This window comes from Lycium ferocissimum, unplaced genomic scaffold (genome assembly GCF_029784015.1).
Source record: "Lycium ferocissimum isolate CSIRO_LF1 unplaced genomic scaffold, AGI_CSIRO_Lferr_CH_V1 ctg13069, whole genome shotgun sequence".
Classification (NCBI taxonomy): domain Eukaryota; kingdom Viridiplantae; phylum Streptophyta; class Magnoliopsida; order Solanales; family Solanaceae; genus Lycium; species Lycium ferocissimum.
Genome location: NW_026714683.1, coordinates 1303 through 16044, shown reverse-complemented (window position 1 = coordinate 16044; position 14742 = coordinate 1303). Strand labels below are relative to the sequence as shown.

Genomic DNA, 14742 nt, shown 5'->3' with positions numbered 1-14742 from the left:
CTATTCCTTTGTCCTCAGGTCTATCCGTTATTATACTCATTGTTATTTCGCTTCTACTCTTCTCCCAGGTATTCTTGCGACACGCCGACATATTTTGAACTTTGATTCCAAGCTAATAGATTTCCTTTTCTGACACTTGGTAGTGTTGGTGTTGCAATTCCTTTCTAGGTTTAATATAATATGGTCTCCCCCCCTTTAAGGGGCTCCTTATACCAACAATCTTTCTATGAAGTCTTCGTTTATACCTTGTTTCTCATCTTTCTTCTAACTCCATGCCTAGCATCCCGGAAACTTCTTATCCTAAGTTTTCTTTTACCTTCCATCTATGTCATCCTTTTGTCCACATTCCCATCCACTATTCGTCCTTTCACTTCCTTAGTTCGGTTGTTCGTAATTCTTCCTTGACTGCGCATTAGTGCTGTAGCTGTGTATCCATATCTCTTCCTATCCTAGTTACTATTCCTTTAGTCTTACTTATCAAAATCGGTCTTCAAGCCTTGTACACTCCTTTCCTGTCTCTTTTTATCATACTCTATCCCTCTTCACATGCCTACTTTGAGTCCTTGCCCAAACAATCTCGCGCTTTGCCGGTAATTTCTCTCGGGAGCCTCCTTTACTGAGGTTCTTACCTTTCACCTTCTTTCGACACTTTGTTCTCTTTGTTTTCCACTAACACACTCTCTTTCCTTTCCAACTATCACCACATTAGACCCTCCAGCCTTAATCCATAACAAAATAATGACAGCTTTCCTTATAGCACTTATACCGTCCACTTTCGTTGTCACTTGGGCTTCGATTCCCTTACTTGACTAATGCCTTCCTTACCGTAGCGCCGGTTGCTGGGACTCCCGTATCTATCGATATAATCATATGTAAAATATTCTACACATTCATACACACATATATATATGTATTTACTATCAACTAACCCACAAAGTACTTCCAAACACTATTCAAGCCTATCCAATTTTCCGGAACTGTGACGCATTCCCTGTCTCTTCTCCAGTCTAACCTACCTCGTTTTATGTGACCTCGTATAGCTTCCAACCATTCCGTATACTCTGATTTCCCTTAGGTCACTCTTAGCTTCTCATTTGTCCCTTATATCTCAATTTGTAAAACTTTTAGTTCACTTCCCAGGGGGTCACCCATCCTGAAATTGCTCCCACCTGAGCACGCTTAACCTCGAAACTTTGGTGGAATTCGGTGCCTTAACACTGATATTTTCGCGTCCGCTTTCTTACATGGCCTTTACTACTCGATCTGAAGCCAATCAAAACTTTACAACTTCCGAGACATTTTCGTAATACGTCCTTTCTTCTATAATGACCGTTTTGCCCTTTTTAATTCCTGATGTTCACCTTCCGCCTGTATGTATGACCATTTCCTGTCTGGCGCCCAACTCCACGTAACAGAACAAATATATTCATCCAGTCTCACCTCTTTTGACTTCCATATCATTCCTCGCCTTTTTCCGCCGATACTGGGCGCCTACGGAAATCGACGATTAATATAAGGAATCTTATTTCCTATGTCTTGGCTCTATCGCACGATCTAATGACAGAAAGAAGGTCAAACATTCCTAGATGCCCCGCAGCCTCCTGTCTATAGATGTGGCCGGCTTCACACCCATAAACAGGACTCTACCGGACACGACTTTGCAGACAGCCCTTAGACCGACCTCGCTCTGATACCACTCTGTCACACCCCGACCTGACCAGGGTGTGATGGGCACCCGACCCCATATTCGGAGCCGAGCGAACCCGCTGACTCTTATTACACACATACTTTCTTTGGATTCTTAGATTAAACAAAAATAAAATACATAGTAAAACTTTCAAAATCTTTTGTCGTTTCCAATTAAACACAATCAAACATAAGGGCTCGTAACATAATGTATAATAAAAATGCATCGGCTGGTGGAACCATTTTCAAAACTCGACACACTAGACCCACGACTGTCTCGCAAAGTCTCTAACTTCGAACAAACGCACAAAGACATATAATCGACTCGGCGGCTCTCCTGGTACAAATGGAGTCTACCAACTCCGCCGGGAACGTTTTTACGCAATAGCTCTTACTTGTCTGAGTGTACCTGCGCGGCATGAAACGCAGCGCCCACAAAAAGGGGCGTCAGTACGAGTAATGTACTGAGTATGTAAGGCATGAGTGATATCACGAAATCATAATAGAGAACATAAAACACAACATAAGAGAGTGATATAACCTGTAACTCTGTTTGTCTGTCATGATAGATATTGTGCACGTTAACTTTACCTTTTAGAGTACTATATAGATACGCAAACCGCCCGACCGTGTAGGTGCGGTGTATAACGCCGACCATATAGGTGCGGTGGACTACCGCCCGACCATATAGGTACGGTGTAACGCTTTACGAGCGGCACCATGGAATAAAGAAGTAATCGTCATCCGAATGCCCCTTGGGGGGCGGATGCCATGCATGCTAGCTTTAAAAAAAAAAAAACATGTAAATATCTGTAAGTAAACTGCCCGACCCCGTAGGATCGGTGTATAACTGCCCGTCCATATAGGAACGGTGTATAAGCCCGCGTCCAGGCCTCCCGCGTCCGGGGTATAATCTGCCCACTGCAGTGGTGTGTCTGCCCGGCCGCCCGTCGGACGGCACGGTGTCATAAAATAAATCATGTGTAAAAATAAAGCATGCATGAGAGCCCAAAGAAAGTCATGTATCTATCGGAGTGACGTAAGGTCGGTAGCCTCCGATGATGTTATGGAATAGCCATGGGCGTCGTGTCTCACCTTGAAGGGACAATTATAAGGCGAGACTATCAATCAAGGATAACATCACGGGAAAACATAAAACAGGGTCATGACATATCATTTCATATACTTTGAAACCTTTAAAATAGTCATTATCCAAAAATTAGCTTAACATTTCATATCGTCGTATTCATGGTACGAACATATCCTTGGCATATTCGTCCTAGTCATTTTCTCATATCTAGCATCATCATTGTCATCATAAAATCATGGTCGTTGTTTTGGTCATAAAAACTTTCAACAATCGTAAAACTTGGACTTTGGAGAAAAATGGGTATTTTGGAAAACATACATAAACCTTTAGGAAAGAAAATCATGCTTTGAAATCATAACTTCTAACTTTTAAAAATAAGGACGTTATGGGAGCATTCATAGAATCGCAATGTATGATTCATGCCATAGAAGGAAAAGGGACGAGCCTTAACATACCTGCGCCGCGCCTTACTAGCTACACTCATTCATCCAAGCTTGGTCCCGCTAGTCTACATTCAAGAAAGTTGATGCAACCATTAGATTCATTGACACATACTTGTCGTAACCTTTCAAGTTCCTTCCCTTATGGTCTGCCGGAATTTCGGCGCAAGATCTCCCTATAAACATATCACCCCCGAGAATCTATCTCGACCAAATTTTTAATCAACGACAATCCGGGAATTCAACCCGGCCAAAACAACAACAATACCATAATTATTCTAGCAACACTTCAATATTCAATTCAATTCAATTCAATTCACATGATCTTCCAACACTTAACCAACACACCATTTTATCCGAAACCTACAACTTCAACCACAACCATACATTTCCTTGTCATTCATATGCATTAACTTGACAACAACCTTCATTCCACGTTGCATGATCCATAACGGCAAAGAACTAGAATATCAAATTACATCAATTTACCATAACTTACCAAATCACCTACTATTTGGTTACAACAACTTCTTACATATTTTCATGCATTTTCATCCATCTCCATACACTCCAACAACAACATATTTCTCTCTTTTCAATTCAATCACCACAACCTAACTTTCGATCCTCCAAACCATTAAATTCTTATTTTACATTGTAGAATCTATAACGACAATAATTAAATTATTAAAGGAAATTAGCTCATCACTTATACACTACACTACTCCATTCGGCCACCACAACTACATGCATGCTTTCATGACTTTCCATCCATTTCTACACATTACAACAACAACCAACACATTACATAAAATTGGTCCATTCTCTCTACACCACATCATTCATGCACGGCCAAACTTTGCACACACGGCCACATTGTACAACATCATATTTCATGAACTCCATTGGTTTCTACACACTCCAACATGCATATATCATCTACAACATATGTAAAGGAGATTGAATACATACCTCTTACACTTGACTTTTCAACTTCCGGCTAGGGTTGCGATTCCACCAAAAGAGTGTTTTGTTCACTTCAACACTTATACCATGTCGTAGAGGACCTTCAAATTAGCGGGAATACTTGAAGAAAATATTTTTCTCCTTCATCTCCTCTTGGCCTTGTTTGGCCGAAACCCCTCTCCTCCTCTTTCTTTTTTTTTTTTTTTTTTTTTCTCTCTTTCTTTCCAATTTTCTTGAATGATGCATTAGTCCTCCTCCTTGTATTTATACTTAATTCCCTCCAACAACAAAAGAACACATGCCCTTTTCTTGAAGTTTCTTAAACACTAAAATAAGATGACAAACTTTCTTATTGTTTCATTCATTTTTTTTTCTAGAACTTTCTCCAAGAATACAAATATACTCTTTAGTCCATCTATATTTATACTTTGCCCCCTTTTCTTTCCTTTTCTAGAATTTTCTTCCCTTTTTCTTGAAAATTAATAAAGAAGGCCAAGTGTCTTCTTATGTAAGATTTGGCCCTTCAAGAATTTTCTTGAACCTTGTGAAATTTCTATTTTGCCCCTAGCCTTCCACATTATTCCCATGATGCCACTTTGCGAGTTTTCTTTTTTTCGCCCTAAATTTTTCTCAATACTCCATGCCAACAATATTCATAATTAATTTTCATAGTCTACTTGTACATTAAAATAACTTTGGAAAATGATCTTGCCTTCATCATCCACTACTACTTCAAATTATTTGAACCATCCGCTTCCTTCTAACCAATTTCTCCCACAAGTTTTCAAGAATCAAGAAGCAAGAAATCCAAGTGAAGGAAAAACTAGAGTTTTTGCTCAAGTAAGGTGTTTGCACCCGAGGTTCATTCCTACACCTTCTAAGGTAAGTTTTATGATGTTTATTTGAAGTATTTGAAAGTTGAAACACTTGGATTGCTTGAGGAAATAGGAAATGGGTCATAAATGTGGGAATAGTGTCACATTTGAATTGATGTTTGGAATGAGTTATGATTCTTGATATAATCATGTTATAAATGATATTGAGAACATGGAATAGACCTTGAAGATGAATGAACGAAATTTGTGTGATATGACCATGAATATGGATGAATTGGAGTGAATGGTGAAGTAAAGTAATGTAGTTGACTAAAGGCTATTGTGATGATATTGTGAATGTTATTATTGATGTTCGGGAGTTGATATATGATATGGAGGAAGTCGTATAAATAAAGGAGAGAATCTTTGTCCGATTTTTCTCTAGAATTAGTCATGAATGCTAAGCTATCCATTATCTAATATGAGTATGCAACTTCAATGAAGGTAGAACGTGAGCCTTGAAGGAGAACGTACAAGTGATAGAATAGTTGCACGGAAAGGTATGTAAGGCTAACCCTTCTTTCATAAGGCATGGTTCTTTGGCCAAATATTTATCCCTCTATGAGCCTACGATGCTCTCTAAAGATCCTATCTCTAAAAGCTATTAAGCTTATGATACGATCGTACTAAGTTTCTTATACGACGAGTAATCCTTTAAGGATAAAGGTAATGAATGACGATAGTAAAAAGGCTAAAGATAATTATGAGCTTATATGTATACGTGCCCATGAGTGGCTAATGTGAACCCCGAGCTTATATGGCCGGGTAGAATATAGTGAATATGTATATATATATATATATGTGTGTGTGTGTGTGTGTGTGTGTGACGACGCGCGCGCACCACTGCAGTTGGGTACGGATAACACTGAGCCTTGGTAGGGCCAGGTATGTATGACACTGAGCCTTGGTAGGGCCAGGTACGTGAAACACCAAACCTTCGTGGTCGGGTATGCTATATAAATGCTATGTATATGACATCAATATGAGTACGAATATGTTAAGAATATGTAAGTGCCAAGTAAGGGCTATGTATATGTAATGTATATGATATGAACATGAGTATGAATAGAAATATGAATACGAATATGGAAATGGATACGAAAGGTAAATGAGTACGGATATGGATGTACGTACACGAATACGCAATAGAAATGGAACGTCCCTATGGGAAGCAAGTAAGTGCCATGACGATGATGCTATTATCTCCCATCTTATGCTATTTCATATGTTATCTATTATGCTTTCATATTGATATTGATCATGCTTTACATACTCAGTACATTCCTTGTACTGACGTCCTTTTGTTTGTAGACGTTGCGTCATGCCCGCAGGTGGCTAAGGAGACAGACTCGATCCATAGCTGTATTTTCTCAGAGACTACATAGGAGAGCTCTACTTCATTCGGTAGATTCTTTTGTGTACATATTTATGGGCACGGCGGGGTCCTGTCCCGCCCATATGTTATGATATGACGTACCCTTCTTAGAGGCTCGTAGACATGTGTATATGGTTAGATATGTTTGGCCTTGTCGGCCTATATTTTGGGATATTATTTTGATAGCCTTGTCGGCTTTGTACATTTATATGGGCATAGATGTTAATGATGATATAGATGTGTTGTTGCCCAATGTGGCTAGAATGATGATAAATGAAAAGCATGATTTAGTATGTGGCTGACCTAGATATGACGGGAAAGTATGTTAAGGGGTGTCCGGGTGGGATAGCACCAGGTGCTCGTCGCGGCCCTCCGTTTGGGTCACGACAGTTAATATGCAAATTCACTTTAGATTATGATTTAATTATAATTGTGATATTTTACAAGGTATCTTTTGATCAAAATAATTGCTAATAGTTGATATGGTATTAACATATATATATATATTTTAAAAGCATGAATATAAATGTTGGTTGACGAAAATATCCTTTAAATATTGAACGACATTTATACCCTTTATTAATGAGCTGTCTCTACGACAGTGATGTAAAAAAAACGCAAATTTATTAACTGTAGAATCCAAGTCAAAATTATTGTAGGATAACTAAACCTAATGAAATTAAGACCTATTCAAGTTCCAATTAAAGTGTGATAGTATCGTCCATTGCTTTATTTTTTGTAGTACTTCAAGTAGGATTAGAAAGAGTTGCGACAAGAACTAAAAGCATCACAAAAATAAAAATAGAATTTAAAATAAAATGTGTTAATTTGTTACTTCATTTAATTATGTTCCATTTGTCAAAGTGTTTTTAATTTACTTCGCGTTTAATATGACAAATGTTATTCTGAAAATAATTATTTTCCTCCCATATTTGATTAGAGAGTGAAAAATATTTTCAGAAAACACTAGCTATTTATTAAAGATTGATAATAAAATAAATAAATTGGATATTTTCGTCGTATGGGGGAGTAAATATTTATCTTTATACATTCAAAACAAACGTTATAATCCAGAAAATAATTTAAGAATCGTATACTTTAAATTTCTAACAACTGTTTGCGGGCAACAACTATAGGAAAACAAGTGGTATATCAACAATTGCATTTTGTTATTGATTCATGGAAAAGGCTACCTTACTAGAAAGTTAGAAAATCGTTTTAAAATAACTAAACAAACAAAAATTGATTTGTTAGCCAATTGCTAATTTGATTCATAACATATTATTCTTTTCAAGTTGCTTATTAGTAGAACAAGAAGAAGAGTATTTTATAGTATAAGTCTCATAATTAGAAAATCAAAGAACACATATTTTAACGTTCTAAAAATAACTAATTATATTAAATTTAGGTATTAGGTGACCGCACCACATGCACACACATTATTTTACACACACACACAATCGACAAAGGGATATATATATATATATACACATACACACACATATATATATATATATATATATATATATATATATATATATATATATATATATATATATATATATATATATATATATTATAAAAAGCATGAATATAAATGTTGGTTGACCAAAATACCCTTCAAATATTGAACGACTTTTATGCCCTTCAAGATGAATTATTTCTTCAAAATATAATCCTACCTTGGATAAAATTGTAATTTGAAACTTCCCCTGATATTAACTTCCTTGGAAGTCTAATCACAATCAAATTTCAACTTATCACATCCTATCTATTGTTGATGAAAAAAGCAACATCCTACCTATTCTAATATACTTCGGACTCATAGAAGTAAAATTAGAGAATGATTAATAATTATAGAAGAAGATTAGATGGGATAAGGCTGAAGTTTTTTTATTTTTTTATTTTTGGGTTGAATACAAGTTTCAAATACGATCCTTAAATTGTCATTCAGAAATTAGTTAGAATTCTAATTAAGTTGGCTATTCCTATTCTTTTTTGTCATAATAATACTACCCCATTCACGCTCTGTTTGGAGGAAGTCCACACATTCAAATTCCTTTTAAGGGGTAAATCTACTTATTAAATTTATATAGGATATTTTGGTAAACAAATTGAAATAGATTTGACTTTTGGTGCTTTTTGCAATTATAACCGTGTGAGTATGGTTTCTTTTGGGGTATTATTTCTAATTTATTTAGTTTTTTTTAATTATCTAACAAAACAAAGAATTAGCTAATAATTAAAATTACAATATAATCGAAGAAGGATTCATAGCATTAGAAATTACAGTGAACTCAGAATATTTCTTCATTCGCAAGTTTTAACTCTTTTAAAAACATTCAAACATAACAACCTTTTAAGAGATATTTGTTGCTACCAGTTGAAAGGAGATACTCCTCATTTTACGATATGTTCTTTTGAAAAATAAAAGAAAATAAAATCATTAGAAAGGAGATAATTGGTGAAAAGGTGACAGACAGCAATCTATCTTGCTACTTTATAAAAGGTAGCTTTCATGTACAAAGCATCTCACGTTGGCAGAGTCCGAGAAAGGGCCGCAATTCAAGGAGTGTGATGTAGTGTATAAACCTTCAAGATAAATCTCACTAAAATAGTAGTAACTATTGTTAAACAAGCTCAAAGTAACAATATAAAATATTAAGACAAGAGAACAATATAGAATAAAACAATGTAAAGATGACTTTCTTCTTTCTTTCAAGTGTGTAGTACATCACATATCATATCTCTATTTATACTACTCCATAGATAGGGGGTTACAAGATTGTCTTGAATATGACATTAACCCCTTGAGAAGGTGGGAAGAATATGTGGTTGTGGGAGATGAATGAGGAGTAGTGGAGGTGTGGTATAACTACATATAATAGTGCACATAATGGTGAATTAACTCACTAGAAGTTATGGACATCCATATTATCATATTTACAACACTCCCCCTTGGATGTCCAATAATGTGTCTCGTTACGCCTTATTTGCTGCCTCATTAAAAACCTTGTCAGGAAAACCCAACGGGACAAAACCTTGACCAAGGAAAAAAGAGTGCAGCGCGTATTTTCTCCCCCTGATGAAAAGATCACTTTAGTTCTCGGAGACGACGCATTCCAATCTTGTATATCAGCTTCTCAAATGTCGAGGTTGGTAATGCTTTAGTGAACAGATCCGCCAAATTATCAATCGAGCGAATTTGTTGAACATCTATCTCACCTTTCTTTTCAAGATCATGAGTAAAAAAAAAACTTTGGTGAAATGTGTTTTGTTCTGTCTCCTTTAATGTATCCTCCCTTCAGTTGAGCAATACATGCGGATTATCTTCGTACAATATAGTTGGAATATCCATTTTCAAAAGAAAACCACACATTTCCTGAATATGTTGAGTCATCGATCTCAACCAAACACACTCCCGACTAGCTTCATGAATGGCTATTATCTCCGCATGATTTGAAGAAGTGGCGGCTATTGTTTGCTTCATTGAATGCCATGATATAGTTGTACCTCCATATGTAAATAAATAGCCTGTTTGAGATCGGGCTTTATGTGGGTCAGACAAATATCCTGCATCTGCATACCCGATCATATCTGACTTGGATCCATAAGAATAAAATAATCCCATATCAGTTGTTCCCTGAAGATATCTAAATATATGCTTAACACCATTCCAATGTCTTCTTGTTGGGGAGGGCCGAATCTTGCCAATAAACTCACCGCAAAACATATATCGGTCGGTATTATTGGCTAGATACATCAGTGCCCCAATTGCACTGAGATATGGAGTTTCATCACCAATGAGCTCTTCATCATTTTCTTGAGGTCGAAATGGATCTTTATTTATGTCAAGCGATCTCACAACCATCGGGGTGCTCAACGGATGTGATTTATCCATGTAAAAACGCTTTAAAACCTTTTCGGTATGTTGATTGATGGACAAATATTCCATTTGTCAAATGCTCAATTTGTAGGCCAAGACAAAATTTTGTCTTACCTAGATCTTTCATTTCAAATTCTTTCTTCAAACACTCTCTGACTTTTGAAAGCTCTTTAGGAGTGCCAATGATATTCAAGTCATCAACATACACAGCTATTATGACAAATTCAGACCCAGACCTTCTTATAAAAACACAAGGACAAATAGCATCATTTTTATATCCTTCCTTTAGCAAATATTCACTGAGACGATTATACCACATCCGCCCTGATTGTTTCAATCCATATAAAGACTTTTTAAGCTTTATTGAACAAGTTTCCCGCGAACTTTTGTATGCTTCAGGCACATTGAATCCTTCAGGGATTTTCATAAAAATATTGTAGTCCAATGAGCCATATAAATAGGCTGTGACAACATCCATCAGTCGCATATCAAGCTTTTCACGAACTCGCCGTTTTATTAGATACACGAAAGGTAATTGCATCCACCACGGAGAATATGTCTCCACATAATCAATGCCAGGCCTTTGCGAAAATCCTTGTGCCACAAGTCATGCTTTATATCTTACGACTTCACCTTTTTCATTTCGTTTTCGCACAAACACCCATTTGTACCCCACTGGCTTGGCATCTTCAGGTGTTCGGACAATTGGTCCGAAAACTTCACGTTTTTCAAGTGAAGCTAATTCTGCTTGAATTGCGTCTTTCGATTTTGGCCAATCATTTCTCTGTCTACATTCATCAATTGATTTTGGCTCAAGATCCTCACCTTATTGCATTATTTCAACAGCAACATTATATGCAAAAATATTGTCGACCACAATATCATTTCGGTTCCACCTTTTCCCCGTCGAGACATAACTTATCGAGATCTCTTCACTATCATTATTTTGAAGTATCTGGACCTCCTCTATGGGTTTATCATTTATTATGTCTCGGGGCTCTTCTTGAGAAATTTCCCTCACACTATGATCATCTTGATCATTTATTTCTTTTCTTTTTCGAGGATTTTTATCCTTGGAACCGATTGGTCTACCACGTTTCAGACGTGGCCTGGACTCATTTGCATTAACCGTTTGTCCTACCGGGACATCAACTCTAACTGGGGCATTTGCAGCTGGAATATGAGATTTAGTAACTCTTGGAAGGTTAGTAAATGCATCTGGCAGTTGATTTGCGACATTTTGCAAATAAATCATCTTTTGAACCTCTTGCTCACATTGATTTGTTCGAGGATCTAAATGAGATAGTGATAATGCATTCCAATCTATCTCCTTTTCCAACTGCTTATGTTCTCCCCCTAATGTTGGGTAAACTGATTCATCAAAATGACAATCAGCAAATCTTGCTGTAAATAAATCTCCGGTATCGGTTCTAAATATTTTAAAATCAAGGAGATTCATACCCAATATATATCCCCAACCTTCTTTGGGGACCCATCTTTGTGCGTTGTGGTGGAGCAATTGGAACATATACCGCACATCCAAAAATTCGAAGATGGGAAATATTTGGCTCCTGACCAAAAGCCAATTGTAATGGGGAGAATTCATGATAACTGGTTGGCCTTATGCGCACAAGGTACTTCTCGCATGCAAAATAGCATGTCCCCATATCGAAACAGAAGTTTTGTCCTCATTAGCAATGGTCTAGCTATCAATTGTAGGCGTTTAATCATTGATTCTGCTAGACCATTTTGAGTATGAACATACGAGCAACCGGATGTTCAACTGTTATTCCAAAGGTGGCCATACAATAATCATTAAAGGCCTGAGATGTAAACTCACCAGCATTATCAAGACGAATTTTCTTTATCGCATTATCTGGAAATTGTGCTCCTAACCTTATTATTTGAGCCAACAATTTCGCAAAAGCCATATTGCGAGTTGATAATAAGCACACATGTGACCATCTTGTAGATGCATCAATCAAGACCATATAATATTTAAATGGTCCACATGAAGGATGAATTGGCCCACATATATCACCTTGTATACGTTCCAGAAATGCAGGGGATTCAATCCCAACCTTAGTTGCTGATGGTTTAATAATCAATTTTCCTTGAGAACAAGCAGCACAAGAGAATTCCTTAAATTGAAGAATCTTTTGGTTCTTCAAAGTATGCCCATGTGAATGTGAATTCTTAATTATTTTGCGCATCATATTAGACCGGATGGCCCAACCTGGCCATGCCAAATGATAAAATCATTGGAACCATTAAACCTTTTATTTACTACAAAATGTGTTTCAACCGCACCAATACTTGTATGGTACAACCCGGAAGAAAATGCGGGTAATTTTTCATGCACAAACTTTTCCCCAGCTTTCATTGTAATAATATAAAGGTACTCAACTCCGTCCTTCGTTGGCGCTCTCAACATGATAGCCATTTTGGCGAATAACCTTGAAACTTAATAAGTTTCTTCGAGACTTGCTACAATACAATGCATTATTAATAGCCAATATTATTCCTCCAGGTAGTAATAAGGTCACTTTTCCAGAACCCTCAATTAATTTTGTACTACCAGATATTGTATTAACATAGGCCTTTTTCATAACCAAATGAGATAAATATTTCTTTTCTCTTAATATAGTGTGAGTTGTAGCACAATCTAGAAGGCACATATCTCCATTAATCATCTTGGATCCAATTGAAGACTGGAGAATTTTATTTATCTTCAAAAAAATAAAAGTACATCACAAGAAATACTAAAACTAACAATATAAAACTTAATTACTAATCCTTGAAAATAAAACAACATAGAGAACTTAAGTACTTCTCGAAAATAAAACAACACAAGGACAACTTAAAACACCTAAATAAAAATAAGAACATAACACATTCCCCAGTGAAACGATCAAACCTCAATTTTGATCGCCAAAGAAGTCTTCAACTTCCAAATGAGTAATATCATCAAGCCCATCAAAATCATCATCTTTCAAAGCCAAATTAGCTTCAACATTATCATCATATTTTCGTGAAGGCCCTGCCTCATCGTCATTTTTTAAAGTCATGTGTGACTCCACCCGAGCATTAGCAGAAGAGGCACCACCTCTATTTGCCTTTCTTTTGAAGGAATTTTGATAAAGCCTGGCAAAATGTTCAAGCGCCCGACATTCATTTTTCCGGTGACCTTTCAAACCACAACGATGACAGTTGTTCCTTGAAGGATTGCCTTGATAACCCATATTGTTCTCCCTTTTATGGTGACCGCATCCACGCTTATTATATCGTCCCTTGCCCCCGCCACGCCCACGCTCAATTATTACGGCCCGAATTTTGTGTATTTTCTTTCGGTTGGGCTACGTGTTGCTCCACATTCGCTTAGAATGGGAAGCGGGTTCCGGTGGACGGGCTTCATGATTTTTTCAATAAAAGGGTATTGTCTTGCTCGACCACAAGAAGACATGATATCAAATCGACATGCTTTTTAAAACCCCTTTCACGATGCCGTTGTTGTAATACCAAATTGGAGGCACGAAAAGTCGTAAGAGTCTTTTCCAACATATCCTCATCAGTTATATTATCCCCACATAATTTCAATTGGGAAGTAATTCTATAGACAGCAGAGTTATAATCACATACAGTTTTAAAATTGTGTAACCGTAAGTGAATCCACTCATAACGAGCCTTGGGCAATACGAATTTTAATGTGGTCATATCTTTCCTTCAAAACCAATCCACAATTCAAGTGGATCTTTCATTGTGTATTCAGCCTTCAATCCTTCATCCGGATGATGACGAAGGAAAATCATTGCGCTTTCGCTTTGTCTGACTCGATGTTATATTATCCCGAGTAATAGTATACCAAGACCTTTGGCGTCTAGGTGAATTTAATGATCAATCCCATGATAGGTAATTAACAAGATATCAAGTGCCACAAACTCGAGAAGCTTCGACAAATTAAAGGCACATGATGATCAAACTATCATAAAAATATTTGAGTTAGAAATAATAAAATAAAATAATCTCAAAACAGTAGCCTTGTTTCACAAAAAACAAAATACCTATTTTTCACAAAACCCAAATGATCAACTTATTTTAAGTATTTGACCATTCAACTTTCTACTGGGTGGAAAATTTCTAACTCCTTCAATAAACATTAAAGTCACTGGTTCTTAAAAGCAGGAAGTCATTTGATCTCAAATAAGATATTGAACAGTTGAAGAGACAATTGCATATGCGTACAAAAATTTGTTTCAGGGAGCAAATTTGTCATTGTATCTAACAAATGTGAATATTGTTAATAGCCTTTAAATAGCCACACTGCAGAGCATATGTACTTGCACTAGCACCACAGATATTGACTGAAAAAAAACATAGGACTCCAGGATTAAAGAAATGCGATTTAGAATTGAAGTCAAGGTGCA

At 36.6% G+C, this 14742-nt stretch overlaps 1 protein-coding gene across 1 annotated transcript; it reads right to left on the bottom strand.

Annotated features, from left to right (window-relative positions):
- Positions 1–9736: 9736 nt before the first annotated feature.
- Positions 9737–10303, bottom strand: LOC132042063 (secreted RxLR effector protein 161-like). Its single transcript, XM_059432691.1, has one exon. It carries the CDS (start codon positions 10301–10303, stop codon positions 9737–9739), a length of 567 nt encoding a protein of 188 aa, XP_059288674.1.
- Between the last annotated feature and the right edge of the window lie 4439 nt (positions 10304–14742).

Excerpts from the sequence above, each read along its gene's own strand:
- LOC132042063 (XM_059432691.1), bottom strand. The coding sequence starts at position 10,303 with ATGGTTGTGAGATCGCTTGACATAAATAAAGATCCATTTCGACCTCAA.